Below are 15828 nucleotides of genomic sequence, written 5' to 3'. Positions count from 1 at the left end.
ATACACATTTAATCCTCAAAAAATTGGTTCTATCATTATTCTTATTGTGTGTGTGTATATAGTATATGTGTGTGTGTATATATATATATATATATATATATATAAAATAAAACCATCCAAGACCCCTCTGCATGAAAGTTGTGAAGCTGGGAGAACTGGCGATTAGTGTGATCCATCACTGGTTTGTGATTGTGTGTACACTCTGTTCTTAGTGTATCAGAGTGTCTAATCACTAGAAAGCTGCATCAAGGTGATACAGAAGATACACAGGCTGCAGTTATGGCTTTTACTTTAAGGTTAGCAGGTAGCACATAAAGCAAAGCCCTTTACTGCTTTTTACTTGAGTGCTACAACATGCTATTGCTAGATGCAGAACACAGAAATAATTAGATCTATTTGAAGAGAGAAGTATAAGTAAAGTTTTGAAGAATGGTTATAATTTGGAAAGATTGCATGTGTGCATGCTCAGTCACTTTAGTCCTGTCTGACTCTTTGTTACCCTCTAGACTGTAGCCCACCAGGCTTCTCTGTCCATAGGGTTCTCCAGGCAAGCATATTGGCATGGGTTGCTGTTCAAGGGGATCTTCCCGACCCAGAGATCAAGCATGTGTCTCCTGTGTCTTCTGCATTGCTGGCAGATTCTTTAGCACTGAGCCCCTGAGGAAGCCTTGAAAAGATTATGAACAGCCAAAAGCATGCACCCTTAGAGAAAAGACAAGAATATCTATTTCATGTCATCAGTATTTGAGTTTGACTGTTCTCTTAGAATATTTCCTTTGAAAGCAGAAGAAATGCTTTCCACTTGTAATACAACTCAGATACTCAAGATATATCATCAGACCAATACTTCTCCTTGCTGTCTTACTTACATCCTAAATTTCCAACATTGTGACCTAGAAGGCATTTGATTTCTTCTTTAGGTGAGTGGATGGTTCTGTGAAAGAGACGTGGCCTCAAAAATGAATATGATAACAACAAACTTCACTGTGACCGAATTTGTGTTCCTGGGGCTCTCATCACAGCCAAAGATGCAGCTCATTCTTTTTATTATGTTCTTGTTCTTCTATTTATTAACCGTGGTGGGGAATATTATTATTATCACTGTCATCCAGATAGAAACACGTCTCCAAACTCCAATGTACTTCTTCCTCACTAATTTATCCTTTCTGGATATCTGCTACACATCCACTGACGTCCCACAAATGCTGTCCAATATGATGGGCAGAAAGAAGACCATCCCATTTCCTAGATGTGCTACTCAGATGTACTTCTCCCTCTCCTTGGGAATGACTGAATGCGTTCTCCTTGGAGTCATGGCTTATGACAGATATGTGGCCATCTGCCATCCTCTTCACTACACAGTCATTATGAACCAAAGGACCTGTGTCCAGTTGGCAGGCATTTCTTGGGCCAGTAGTTTCCTGAGTTCCACGGTCATCAACATCTTCACCTTGAGCTTACCCTACTGTGGACCCAATGTCCTGGATCACTTTTTCTGTGAGGTTCCTTCCATCCTGAGGTTGGCTTGCACTGACACATCATTTACCGAGATGGTTGTTTTCATCTTCACTATCATCATTGTCTTCATTCCTTTTCTCCTCATTGTTGTTTCCTATGCCCGAATCCTTCTGACAGTTCTCAGGATGCGGTCAGCCTCTGGAAGGCACAAGGCTCTGTCCACCTGTGGTTCCCACCTGACAGTGGTGGCCTTATTCTATGGAACTGGTATCTTCATGTACATGAGACCCCAGTCAAAGACCTCCAGGGCTGGGGGCAAGATCATTGCGGTGTTCTACACTGTGATCACACCCATGCTCAACCCCTTGATCTATAGCCTAAGGAACCAAGATGTAAAAGGGGCTCTAAGAAGAGCTCTGGCAAAACAGAGGACCTGAAGAGCTCCCAATGGGACACGATGTCAGCTGTTATTATAAGATGATTGACTTCTGAATATGAAGTGATGGAGTGAAAAGTAGCTCTGAAGGTCAGTTTCTGCCCTGCCAACTCATAAAAGACACATCATTGCAGCTGCAAACTCAACAAGCATCATGGCCCCCCCAAGGACAAACCACATCTTTCATGTGTCAAAGCAACACCCTTTATCAAGTGACTACTCTTTTCTTACTCCCAGAAAAAACTTGCTTCTCTAAAATCATACACTCTCTGTAAGTGATCTCTTTAAATCATATCAATAAGGTGAATTATCTTAACTTTGGCTATCTTAATTATACATGAAGTATGTAAAGGGGCCTGATAGAAGAATTCTCAATTTTTAACTCAGATGCAGAACTTCAGATAAGGGTTTTTGGATGCCACATTTCACATCTATCTTAATTTTGTAGTTTTTTTTTTAAATTTAATTTTATTTTTAAACTTTACAATATTGTGTTAGTTTTGCCAAATATCAAAATGAATCCAAAATGAATGAATTTTGTAGTTTCTAAGGAACCAAGACCCTGCAGCTACTTTGTGGTTTAGACCTGATTTTGACCCCATTACACACAGCCCTGCTTTGAAATGAATCTATCAAATATTTCTTCATTTAACTTTTACTTTAACCCTACTCTTTCCCCTAAATCCTGGTGTGTGATATTCTTCTTTACAGTGGGTCAATAAATCTGATTTTAACTGACTATAGGCTTATTCCTGGTGGTCCTAGGCTGATTGTATGGACAGGAGGATAGCAATGGTCAGAAGCAGAAGATTTGGTCAAATGTGAATGAATAAATAAGCTCATTCATTCACTATGTATTATTGAGTGATTATAGAACACAATGCTAATTAAAATAGAAATACTTCATTTCCTTATGTATACATAAATATTTATAATATACATATAATATGGATACTTATATTGGCAAATTATGATAAATGGAATAAGGAAAGTACTGTTCAAGGGGCAGTGGCAGACAAGCTGCATACAAAGATTGGAAGGAGAAGTAGTCACATTGAGAAGAGTTTTCTATGTAAAGGGGGTTTGTGGGCAAAGACTGGAGACAGCTTTCTCTATCTGAGGGGATAAAGAAAACTAGTGAGAAGCAGGAGGTATGTGGTGAGCAGACAATAGCCAGACCATGCAGGACTAAACTGATTGTGATAAGGAGTAGGAATTTATTCTCAGAAATATGTAAGTATTATCAAGAAGGGTTATATGACACAACTAGTTTTGAAAGGTTTTTCTGAATGCTGTATAGCAGACAGATATACACATGTGTATCATAAATGCATGGAAACGATTCCTTCATTTTGAAGCTTTTCAATCATTGATATCTTTAGAAAAGAATCATTCTTTAAATTAAGAGAATAGCAAAACCAATCAAACAAAAAAGCTTAAAGATGGCCTTTGAGCACAGAAGTAGTGGTTTCTAAAATTTTATCACTTGCTTATTTCACAATTTAGAATAAAATAAAAAGAAGATAATTTGTTTTATAGATGTCCAATAATTAAATGCAACCATTTAACTAAATACAAAGGTTGTACACAATCAAAAAAAGGACTATCTCTAGTTAAACAGGTGAAGGAAACATCACTGGTTTAAAGAATATTTTAAAAAATTAAAAGCAGGGGCTTTTTATTTAAGATTGCAATTCCAATGCAGGTGCCATGGATTCAATCCCTGGTTGAGAAACTAAGATCCCACATGCTGTGCAACCAAAAATAAATAAATTCATTAAAAAAGTAAAAAGCCATCAACCTTCTCTTTATCTCTATCTGGATATCTCTAATCTCTCTAGAACAGATTTATTATAAAATAATTTTAAAATGTATATATTATAAATCTGTCAAAATTTCTACTGAAATGGTTTTCACTTTTTGGACATGCTATATTTATTTTAAGAACAATATTGGAATCACTGTAGGTACAGAAACACTACTATCATACATCATACATCAGGTACCAGCTTTCTCAATAGGTATCTTTGTCCTTTAAGAGACCAAATTAATTTAACACTACTGTTAGAGAATATGAGGGTTGTAAAAGATTGAAAAGGAGAAAAGTCACAGGGAAACAAATTATTTGTTATCAGTATCTCTATTCCAAAATCATCTGAAAGCTAAACTGCTTCTTTGATATCATCTACTTTGCTGTTTTCCTTCACTTAAACATCAATAGTGCCTTTTTGGCCCATTTGAATTTTCAATGGTTCAGCTCACCATAAACCATAGGCAATGGGGGGTGCTTTCAACAAATGCTTCACAACACAATACTGTCTAAATCTTGACTCATCAATTTAATCAAAAACATCAGATTGAATACAGCCATGTACCAGACCTTCATAGAATTTCCCCAAAGCTCTTCTCAATTCTAATCATACTTATCATTTTCTATAATGCTGTACATTTCTCTGTTTTCAGAATACTGAACTAGGAACCAGTAGAAGTCAGCTCTCTTCCCAGCTCTACTATTTAAGAGCACATTAACATGCCGTTTGGGCTTCCCAGGTGGCTCTAGTGGTAAAGAACCTGCTTGCCAGTGCAAAAAACACATAGAAGACACCAGCTCAATCTTGTTATATCATATGGTTTGAGGGTGAAAAGAGACTACCTTAAAGTTTCACAGTCTACCAAGTAAATGCCCTGTGCTCAGTCTTGTTTGACTCTGTGGTCCCATGGACTGAAGCCCACCAGACTCCTCAGCCCATGAAATTTACCAGGCAAGAGTACTGGAGTGGGTTGCCATTTTCTACTCTAGGGGATTTTTCCCCACCCAGGGGTTGAACTTGAATCTCTTGTTGGCAGAGTCCAGCCCCGGCTGATCCAGGGAGTACGAAGTGGGGACGGCGTCGGCGAGGATCAGGATACAATAGCTTCAATTAGATATTAATTAAAGATGTAAAGAGTAATAGAATTAGGATAGCTCAGTAGGAAAATTCAGTGGAGAAAAGAGGCTGAGTAGCTTGGTTTACACGGGAGACCAATAAAACTTCAAGACAAGAAGCTTGCACCACTTACGTAGGCCACAGGCGTCCTTCCATCCTCCCGAAGGAGAGGAGACACTGAGGCCTCCCTGGTCGGATCTTAGAAGCCCAGGCATAATTAGTAAGCATGGCGGGTTCCGCGCTCCAGATGGAGACTCAGCCAGAGTGAGAGAGAGAGCGACATGGGGGGACCAGTATTTCAAGAAACTGATCCCAATTCTTTATTTTCCATGGTCTACTTTTATACACTGAGATGTTATGCAAAAGTCACGCAGGGTCAGCAGTCCTGACTTTTATCAAAGTCAGGTGCTTCATACAAATGCATACAGAGGTATTAGGGGTGTTACATCATCTTCTGGCCAGGGGGCCTGCTGACAATTTTTGACCCCTTCCTTGTGATAGCAGTCAGTCAACCAGGACACTTATTTCTCCAGGGGTGATTATTCTTAAAACAGATGCCACCCAAATAAAGTTACATTCCTATAGGGTGAGGGTGTAGTGGGTTTTAGTTAAGGAAAGAATTTACTTAGCCTAAGGTCTAACATGATTAATATCAAAGGTTAATATTTATTTCTTCTATATATTCATTAACGTGTGTAAGGGCAGGGGATGTGGAGACTTAGCAACAAACATTGGCTCAACAAATGAAAAACGCTTCACCAATACAATTTCTAATCAGCCCATTACACTTATACTAATAGTTTTCTAACTTTTCTAAGGAACCTGTTTTTAGAAGGTTTAAAGCATCTCGTGCCTCTCACAGTTGGGAGACTGTGAGCAATCACATGTGGCTGGACAAGCCTGTCAGGCAGGCTAGAGAACCTTCAGAGGAGTTTGTAGGTTAAAACACTCTTGTCACGCCCAGGAGTTTTTAATAACTGGAGCTCTAGGTTAACTCTTTGTCCGAAAGAGGTGGTGGGGGACAGCCCCCCGTAAAGTCAGAGGTGTAGGTGGGAGCACAAAGTAGTAAAGTAGGCAGGCTCTGGTTATGGGGGTAGATGCTCGAGGATTTCCAGGGGGACTCCTGAGGCTCGATCTCGCCTTTGCGTATGTCGAGCCTCCTTCCTCATGACCTTTGCCATGGGCGGAGTGCCTCACTCTGGCCCCCAACATCTTGTGTTTCCTGCATTGGCAGCAGGTTCTTTACCACTGGCACCACTGGCTTTATATAAAAACAGTATGTGGTTTAATGTTATAGAAAAATTACATGTGCAGTGTTTTTCTAGCACAAAGGACTGCTGCCATTAATTAAGACCCAAAATGCTTAAATACACTACTTGGGATTTTCTTATATTTTAATATCTGAATTAGGGCATTTTTGAGAGTAAAAGTTTGCACAATTGATACTTACTCCAAGATAGTAGGCAAAGAAATAAAACTCTCAAGGAAAGGGACAACTGGCCATGGTAATATTATCTTGCTTTCTTCTTACAGAAACTCCATGTTGTAGGTATTATTGGTACCACTGTACAGATGAGAAAAATCTGGAAAGTGATTTCAGGAGTGAGTCCTCCCCTTAAAACTGACTGCACCCTCAATACACTTGGAAAGCCTCTGCATATGCCTGGGGGGCACTTGTTTTCAGGTGTGAAGACCACTGCTGACCTTGCTCCAGAACATGGACACCATGGTGTTCCCAGTCAAATCCATATGGACTGTAAGGCTAATAGGCACAGTATTTTTGGATCACTTCCTTCTTGCCTTTTCCTTTCTTGAGGGGCTGCTGAGTATGGCCTCTGAAGCCAGATTCCTGGCCTTACGTCTTGCTTTTCCTACTTGTCAGTTTTCTAAACTTGCACAGGTTACTTAATTTTGTGTTTCAGCTTAGTAACATGTAAAATATGTATTAGAATAACAATTAGCCCATAGAATGGATGAGAGAGTGAAATTAATTCAGGCAATAAAGCTCTCAAGAATTGTTAAAAAAAAAAAAAAGTAATGACTGACTTGTGACATAAAACAGAAGCATGTGTTTTCTAGGTGGGTTAGTTTTATTCAATGCATAGGACTAGAAGCAAGAAATTTTAAGGTATATTCAAGTTCAATGTAACTTGTACTTCTAAGGGGTTTCCCCGGTAGCTCAGCTGGTAAAAATCCACCTGCAATGCAGAAGACTACAGTTTGATTCCTGGGCCAGGTAGATCCCTGGGAGAAGGACTAGGCTACTCACTCACTTTTTCTTGGGCTTCCCTGCTGGTTCAGATAATAAAGAAACCACCTGCAATGCAGGAGACCTGGATTCCATCCCTGGGTTGGGAAGATTCCCTGGAGGAGGGCATGACAACCCCCTTCTGTATTCTTGCCTGGAGAATCCCATAGACAGAGGGGCCTGGTGGGCTACAGTCCTTAGAGTCACATAGAGTCAGGCACGACTGAGTGACTAACACTTTCTTGTACTTCTAAGAGGCGGGTTGTCAAAGCAAATGCCTAAGATGAAGCTGAAAATGCTGAATTTCAGGTGTCGTCTGTGGATGGCATTCATAGCACTGATTTTATTATGGGCTCCTATTCCTGTCTCCAGAAGCCAGGTCTGGTGAAGAGGCTTATTTCACTAACATTTGATCTAGTAGAGTTAAAAACAATCCATCAGCAGATGAATGGATAAGAAAGCTGTGGTACATATACACAATGGAGTATTATTACTCAGCCATTAAAAAGAACACATTTGAATCAGTTCTAATGAGGTGGATGAAACTGGAGCCTATTATACAGAGTGAAGTAAGCCAGAAAGAAAAACACCAATACAGTATACTAACGCATATATATGGAATTTAGAAAGATGGTAACGACAACCCTGTATGCGAGACAGCAAAAGAGACACAGATGTATAGAACAGTCTTTTGGACTCTGTGGGAGAGGGAGGAGGGGGATGATTTGGGAGAATGGCATTAAAACATGTAAAATATCATATAAGAAACGAATCACCAGTCCAGGTTCGATGCAGGATACAGGAAGCTTGGGGCTGGTGCACTGGGATGACCCAGAGAGATGGTACGGGGAGGGAGGTGGGAGGGGAGTTCAGGATGGGGAACACGTGTACACCCATGGTGGATGCATGTTGATGTATGGCAAAACCAATACAATATTGTAAAGTTAAATAAATAATAATAATAATAATAAAAAATTAAAAAAAAAAAAAAAAAAATAAAGATACCAAAACAGCTGTTTTCAGAGCACCTCAAATGGCTGCTTAGTTTTGGTACTTGGTTGTTTGAAGTGGTCTAGGCATCAAATCAGAGAAGGCACTGGCACCCCAGTCCAGTACTCTTGCATGGAAAATCCCATGGACGGAGGAGCCTGGTAGGCTGCAGTCCATGGGGTCATGAAGAATTGGACACGACTGAGCGACTTCACTTTCACTTTTCACTTTCGTGCATTGGAGAAGGAAATGCAAACCCACTCCAGTATTCTTGGCTGGAGAATCCCAGGGACCAGGAAGCCTGGTGGGCAGCCGTCTATAGGGTTGCACAGAGTGGAACACAACTGAAGGGACTCAGCAGCAGCAGCAGCAGGCATCAAATATGTCAACTCATTCTTTTCTTTTCATAAACGTTTCTAAGTGTCTATGATGAGGTTTCTATTGCCATGGCAACACCCAGGCACATCTTATTTAGTGTCTGTGTTTCAAGGCATTTATACACATATGTGCATAAATACCGCATCCACAAGTGCAACTTATCAATGAAAGGATTTGCTATTCAGAACAGTAGGTTTTTTTTAGTGGTTCAGTAGATCAGAGAATGAAGGTTTTTGAGAGAGTGGTATGTAAGCTGATCCTTGAAGGAAGAGACAAGTTTGAATATTCCAAGACATGGAGTTCAGACTATTAGAGAAGCAGGAAGTAGAGACGGAAAGAGTATGAAGCTGGGAAGAATACAGAGGTAGAAAAATGTGAATGCCATTCAAGAAATAACTTTATAGGAGAATTTTTGCACAAAACAAGTAGGGAGAAACAATATCAAAGAAGTGGTTTAAGGAAGAGGGCTTAGACTACTAAGCAAAGAACTTTGGCAATTTTACAGTTTCCATGTTAGGGAATAGGGGCAACCATGGGATAGGATGAGGAATCTTAGACCCTAATTATGGCTAGTATCCTCTCTAAGGGGCTTCCCAAGTGGCACTAGTGGTAAAGATGCAGGAGTGTAAGAGGCACAGGTTCGATCCCTGGCTTGGAAAGATCCCTTGGAGGAGGGCATGGAAACCCACTTCAGTATTCTTGCCTGGAGAATCCCATGGACAGAGGAGCCTGGCATGCTACAGTCTATGGCATCTCCAAGAGTCAGACACGACTAAGCCACTGAACTGAACTGAATGTCAAATAGGTGAAGTCAGAAATGATAGATAGACAGATAGATAGATTTAAGCACCAACTGTTAAAAAAACAATCTCACCTGAGCTTTTATAGCTTGAGAGTGGAGAAGCTGAATTTAGCCTCAGCTTTATCTCACTCTGACATCTTCTGTATTAACTGCTTCTGCATCAGTTTTTGCCTTTAGTTGCTCTTAGTATGGAGTTTACCAGTTCTTTGTTGATTAAAGGGAATAGCCATTCAAAGGTCTATGTAGTCTATTGTAGAGAATATGATCAAAATCAAAACACTTACCTCTATTATGATTGTATTGCTGGATGAAGTTTTTAATGTATGAAAGATAATTCAAGACTTTTTAAACACCAGACATTTATGTATATTTATTTGAGCAAACTAACAGGATATATGAAGTGTAAATAATGCCTTCATTTTACTGTTGAAAAGACTGAAGTACAGAGACATTGCAGGATTTATTTGACATGATTATTGGTGGGACTGACTAAGACTAAGGTGATTCAACATCTATCCACTTTTCTTTTTTCATTATAAGTTGATATAATGCTTCAACCACCACTTACATGGAAAAAACTTAGTTTCCTCATTTAATCACATCACAGTTACAGTGAAATTTTTGCAGTTAAGATATAAATGAAGCAAAAATAGGAGGAGTTTATGTTTATTCAATAATTTATGGAACTGATTTTTAATAGAGATCACTGCATATTATTGAACAAATGCTAAAATGTAAGCATTATTATTACCATTTAGTAAGTAAAGAAATGAAGGCTTATAGAGACTTATTAAGTTGTCCAAAGTCTTAAAACAGAAAGAAATAGCAGAATCTATATGAGGACTATACTCAAATACTATTTTCAAAAAGCCTGAATATTTGCCACTGGTCAGAGTGGAAAGTAGAGCCCTTGGATCAACTTTTGACTCTATTACTTACATTCGACAAGTTTATTGACCTTTCTGAATTTTGGTTTTATCCTCTTTAAAATTGGAATAATGCTTACCACTATTCATTGTTGTAGGAACCTAAAGAAATTTAAAGTGATTCATTTACTCACTGGATACAACTATCAATGAAGAAAGAGAGAGAGAGAAAAAAGATAGTCCTTTAATATTAAAGTCACTGAATATTGATTTGAGACATAGAAATGATATTCAGAGATCTTTCTGGTGGTGAAGCTACTCAGTTAAGTTCAGTTCAGTCACTCAGTTGTGTCCAACTCTTTGTGACCCCATGAATTGCAGCACACCAGGCCTCCCTGTCCATCACCAACACGCGAAGTTCACCCGAACTCATGTCCATCGAGTCGGTGATACCATCCAGAGATCTCATCTTCTGTTGTTCCCTTCTCCTCCTGCCCCCAATCCCTCCCAGCATCAGAGTCTTTTCCAATGAGTCAACTCTTCGCATGAGGTGGCCAAAGAACTGGAGTTTCAGCTTTAGCATCAGTCCTTCCAAAGAAATCCCAGGGCTGATCTCCTTCAGAATGGACTGGTTGGATCTCCTTGCAGTCCAAGGGACTCTCAAGAGTCTTCTCCAACACCACAGTTCAAAAGCATCAATTTTTCGGCACTCAGCCTTCTTCACAGTCCAACTCTCACATCCATACATGACCACTGAAAAAACCATAGCCTTGACTAGACAGACCTTTGTTGGCAAAGTAATGTCTCTGCTTTTCAATATGCTATCTAGGTTGGTCACAACTTTCCTTCCAAGGAGTAAGCGTCTTTTAACTTCATGGCTGCAATCACCATCCGCAGTGATTTTGGAGCCCAAAAAAATAAAGTCTGACACTGTTTCCACTGTTTCCCTATCTATTTCCCATGAACAGATGGGACCAGATGCCATGATCTTCATTTTCTGAATGTTGAGCTTTAAGCCAACTTTTTCACTCTCTTTCACTTTCATCAAGAGGCTTCTTAGTTCCTCTTCATTTTCTGCCATAAGGGTGGTGTCATCTGCATATCTGAGGTTTTTGACATTTCTCCCAGCAATCTTGATTCCAGCTTGTGCTTCTTACAGCCCAGCATTTCTTATGATGTATTCTGCGTATAAGTTAAATAAGCAGGGTGACAATATACAGCCTTGATGTACTCCTTTTCCTATTTGAAACCAGTCTGTTGTTCCATGTCCAGTTCTAACTGTTGCTTCCTGACCTGCATATAGGTCTCTCAAGAGGCAGGTCAAGTGGTCTGGTATTTCCATTTCTTTCAGAATTTTCCACAGTTTATTGTGATCCACACAGTCAAAGGCTTTGGCATAGTCAATAAAGCAGAAATAGATGTTTTTCTGGAACTCTCTTGCTTTTTCCATGATCCAGCATATGTTGGCAATTTGATCTCTGGTTCCTCTGCCTTTTCTAAAACCAGCTTGAACATCTGGAAGTTCACAGTTCACGTATTGCTGAAGCCTGGCTTGGAGAATTTTGAGCATTACTTTACTAGCGTGTGAGATGAGTGCAATTGTGTGGTAGTTTGAGCATTCTTTGGCATTCCCCATCTTTGGGACTGGAATGAAAACTGACCTTTTCCAGTCCTGTGGCCACTGTTGAGTTTTCCAAATTTCCTGGCATATTGAGTGCAGCACTTTCACAGCATCATCTTTCAGGATTTGGAAAAGCTCAACTGGAATTCTATCACCTCCACTAGCTTTGTTCATAGTGATGCTTTCTAAGGCCCACTTGACTTCACATTCCAGGATGTCTGGTTCTAGGTCAGTGATCACACCATTGTGATTATCGGGGTCGTGAAGATCTTTTTTGTACAGTTCTGTGTATTCTTGCCACCTCTTCTTAATATCTTCAGCTTCTGTTAGGTCCATACCGTTTCTGTCCTTTATCGAGCCCATCTTTGCATGAAATGTTCCCTTGGTATCTCTAATTTTTTTCAAGAGATCTCTAGTCTTTCCCATTCTGTTGTTTTACTCTATTTCTTTGCATTGATCACTGAGGAAGGCTTTCTTATCTCTTCTTGCTATTCTTTGGAACTCTGAATTCAGATGCTTATATATTTCTTTTTCTCCTTTGCTTTTCCCTTCTCTTCTTTTCACAGGTATTTGTAAGGCCTCCCCAGACAGCCATTTTGCTTTTTTAAATTTCTTTCCCATGGGGATGGTCTTGATCCCTGTCTCCTGTACAATGTGACAAATCTCCGTCCATAGTTCATCAGGCACTCTATCAAATGTAGTCCCTTAAATCTATTTTTCACTTCAACTCTGTAGTCATAAAGAATTTGATTTAGGTCACACCTGAGTGGTCTAGTGATTTTCCCTACTTTCTTCATTTTCAGTCTGAATTTGGCAATAAGGAGTTCATGATCTGAGCCACAGTCAGCTCCTGGTCTTGTTTTCTTTCTTGTTTACTATTCTTTTCTTTTTTAAAAATTATGACATATACTACTTGGTTTGTAGTTAGTGTGAAGGGAAATCTAATTTTCTTATTTTTCACATAGCATATAGGATTATTCACTGGATTATTTAAAATAAAAACCAAAACACTCAAAACAGAAGGCTAAATCTCTGGACTGTTTCAGGACTGCCAACACTGCTGCTGCTAAGTCACATCAGTCGTGTCCAATTCTGTGTGACCCCATAGATAGCAGCATGCCAGGCTCCTCTGTCCCTATGATTCTCCAGGCGAGAATACTGGAGTTGGTTTCCATTTCCTTCTCCTCCCAACTCTACATCTGTCTATTAACCCCTATGATTTCCTCCATAATGTGACACCAGTGATATTTTAAGAACTCATGTGATTGAGTGATTTTGAACCAGATCAATTTCAACTCATATACAATGACACTCATTAGAATGACTGGTAAATTCTGAGGCTTCTATCCCTAAAGCTCTCTGATGCTTTTCATGATGAGTGTGGATGCTCTATACTTTAAGGCAACCATTGTGTTTCCCTGACCTTTCACTGTATTGGATTGGAGGAAGGGCTGAGATAGAAACAGTGCAAGTATTTGAAATGGATGATGTGATGGAATTTCAACATATCTGAGAAAAACTTAGGTGTCCTTAGATCCCAGTCTCTGTCTTTACCCTATCCTGATACTAGCATTCTTGCTTTCTAATTCAAGATTTGTAGGCTTCCCAGGTGCTCAGTCACTCAGTTGTGACCCCCATGGACTATAGCCACCAGGCTCCTCTGTCCACGGAATTCTCCAAGCAAGAATACTGGAGTGGGTTGCCATTTCCTTCTCCACTTCCCAAGTGGCACAGTGGTAAAAAAGAATCTGCCTGCCAATGTAGGAGATGCAAGAGATGGGGGTTTGATCCCTGTGTCGGGAAGATCCCATGGAGTAGGAAATGGCAACCCACCTCAGTATTGTTGCTGAGATAACTCCATGGACAGAGGAACCTGGAGGGCTACAGCCATGGAATCACACAGAATTGGACAGACGTGTGCACCCACACCATAACATTGAGAACACACAAAGAGAAATTATATCCTTCTCTATCATCAGTCATTGATATGTCAGAGTTAATGGAACTATTCTTTGATAAGGGCCTTGGGATGATGGTGGAAAACATGAAGACTCTTGGTGCCCCAAGAGGCTAGAGTTTACTTGCAATTAGAAGAGAGGGAAAGGATGGCAGAGGGGAAATTAAGGATGAGAGCTGGACAGCCAGTCCTGTAGACATTACAGTCTTGCTAAAATTAGCCTTAGGGATTGATCCAAACAGTATCCTTTGAGGACTGAAAGGATGTAAATATGTGAAGTTGACCAAACTCAGATGTCTGCCCCTTTCAATTTTAAGAAGAAGAGACCATAGGGTACCAGTGATTATTAGGTGAAACCAACCACTAGGCATCAGGGAAAACTGAGGACAGGAACAAAAAAGAAAAGAAAAGAGTCTTGTCAATATTCACAAACCTAGTTAGCAGAGCCTGAGTCTCCAGCTCTTATTCTTGGGCTTTGCATTGTTGTTCAATTGCTCAGTCATGTCCAACCCTTTGCAACCCCGTGGACTGCAGTGTGTCAGGCCTCCCTGTCCACTGTCTCCCAGAGTTTACTCAAACTTATGTCCGTTGGGTTGATGATGTCATGCAACCATCTTACCCTGTTACCCCCTTCTCCTCCTGCCCTCAATCTTTCCCTTTGCATAGCTCCTGATTTTGTTGGTGGCAGGAGCCTCAGAGAGAAAACACGGTATACTCTCTCTGGAAGCACAGAAAACCCCTGTCCTTGGCACATGTGTGTCTCGTGTTTGTATCCTCCAGAGGCACATATCTGGCATTTATAAGGTTTTGCTGAATATATGAGTGAAAGGATCCTGGGATGAGTTAAGTTATCGTTCACATCAGTCCCATTCCTCATGTATTTAGCTAAGTTTTCTCTGACTTCCTTTCACAGTAGGGAAATTTTCAACATTTGAATCTATCATTCTTCTTGACTCTGAAAAAAATATTCTTTAGAGTGATTGGTTGTTTATTTCATCTTTCATGTCCTGTCTCCATTTCAAATCAACCTGTGAGCCAATTTCAAAAACAGGAACAAACAAACAAAAAAAAAACATGTATGTCAGTGGGTAATGTGAGGAGGGATAAATTGGAAGATTGGGATTGCCATACACACTGCTGCTGCTAAGTCGCTTCATTCGTGTCCGACTTTGCATGACCCCATAGGTGGCAGCCCACCAGGCTCCCCCATCCCTGGGATTCTCCAGGCAAGAACACTGGAGTGGGTTGCCATTTCCTTCTCCAACACATGAAAGTGAAAAGTGAAAGTGAAGTCTCTCAGTCGTGTCCGACTCTTTGAGACCCCATGGACTGCAGCCTACCAGGCTCCTACGTCCATGGGATTTTCCAGGCAAGAGTACTGGAGTGGGTTGCCATTGCCTTCTCCGGACATACACACTACAGTATATAAAATAGATAATTAGCAAGGACCTACTGGATAGCATAGGGAGGTCTATTCAATACTCTCTAATGACCTATATGGGAAAATAATCTAAAAAAGAGTGGATATATGTATATCAGATTCATTTTAATGTACACCTGAAACTAATACAACATTGAAAATGATCTATCTTCCAATAAGAATTTTTTAAAAAATAAAAACCTAATGCATCTTTCTCAGCTTGACTTTCAAAAATATTAGTTTATCTTTTCTTCAGCTCATAGAGTTAAAGATTACTGAAAATCCTTAGGAATTTAGGATTGACTTGGTGGATATAATGCTTAGTGAATTAAGTCAGACAGAGAAAGACAAATACTGCATGATATCTCTTATATGTGGAATCTAACAAAACAAAACAAACTAGTCAATATAGCAAACATAAAAAATAAATAAGCTACAAGAATATCTTGTACAGTACAAGGAACATAGGCAGTATTTTATAATAACTATAAGTATAACCTTTAACAATTTTGAATCAGTATGCTGTACATGGAAACTTATACAAAATGGCATATCAACTATACCTCAACTTAAAAAAAAAAAAAATAGAAGATTGACTCAGCAAATAGTTGGTAAGTTGTAGGGCTTATGAGAAAGTTACTAGAATTTTTTTTTATTTCCTGCCACATCCTTCTACCACTATTATTTACCTGTGTTAATACTTTTTTTCATTTTTGTGATTAATA

The 15828-nt window shown here is 39.7% G+C and overlaps 1 protein-coding gene across 1 annotated transcript; it reads left to right on the top strand.

Annotated features, from left to right (window-relative positions):
* Window positions 1-959: 959 nt before the first annotated feature.
* On the top strand, window positions 960-1895 carry LOC102265104 (olfactory receptor 2G3). Its single transcript, XM_005909405.1, has one exon. It carries the CDS (start codon window positions 960-962, stop codon window positions 1893-1895), a length of 936 nt encoding a protein of 311 aa, XP_005909467.1.
* The last annotated feature ends 13933 nt before the right edge of the window (window positions 1896-15828 follow it).

Source organism: Bos mutus, unplaced genomic scaffold, assembly GCF_027580195.1.
Source record: "Bos mutus isolate GX-2022 unplaced genomic scaffold, NWIPB_WYAK_1.1 CTG254, whole genome shotgun sequence".
Lineage (NCBI taxonomy): Eukaryota > Metazoa > Chordata > Mammalia > Artiodactyla > Bovidae > Bos > Bos mutus.
The sequence above is the reverse complement of the archived record's forward strand: the minus strand, read 5'-3'. Positions and strand labels throughout refer to the sequence as shown.

Excerpts from the sequence above, each read along its gene's own strand:
- LOC102265104 (XM_005909405.1), top strand. The coding sequence starts at position 960 with ATGAATATGATAACAACAAACTTCACTGTGACCGAATTTGTGTTCCTG.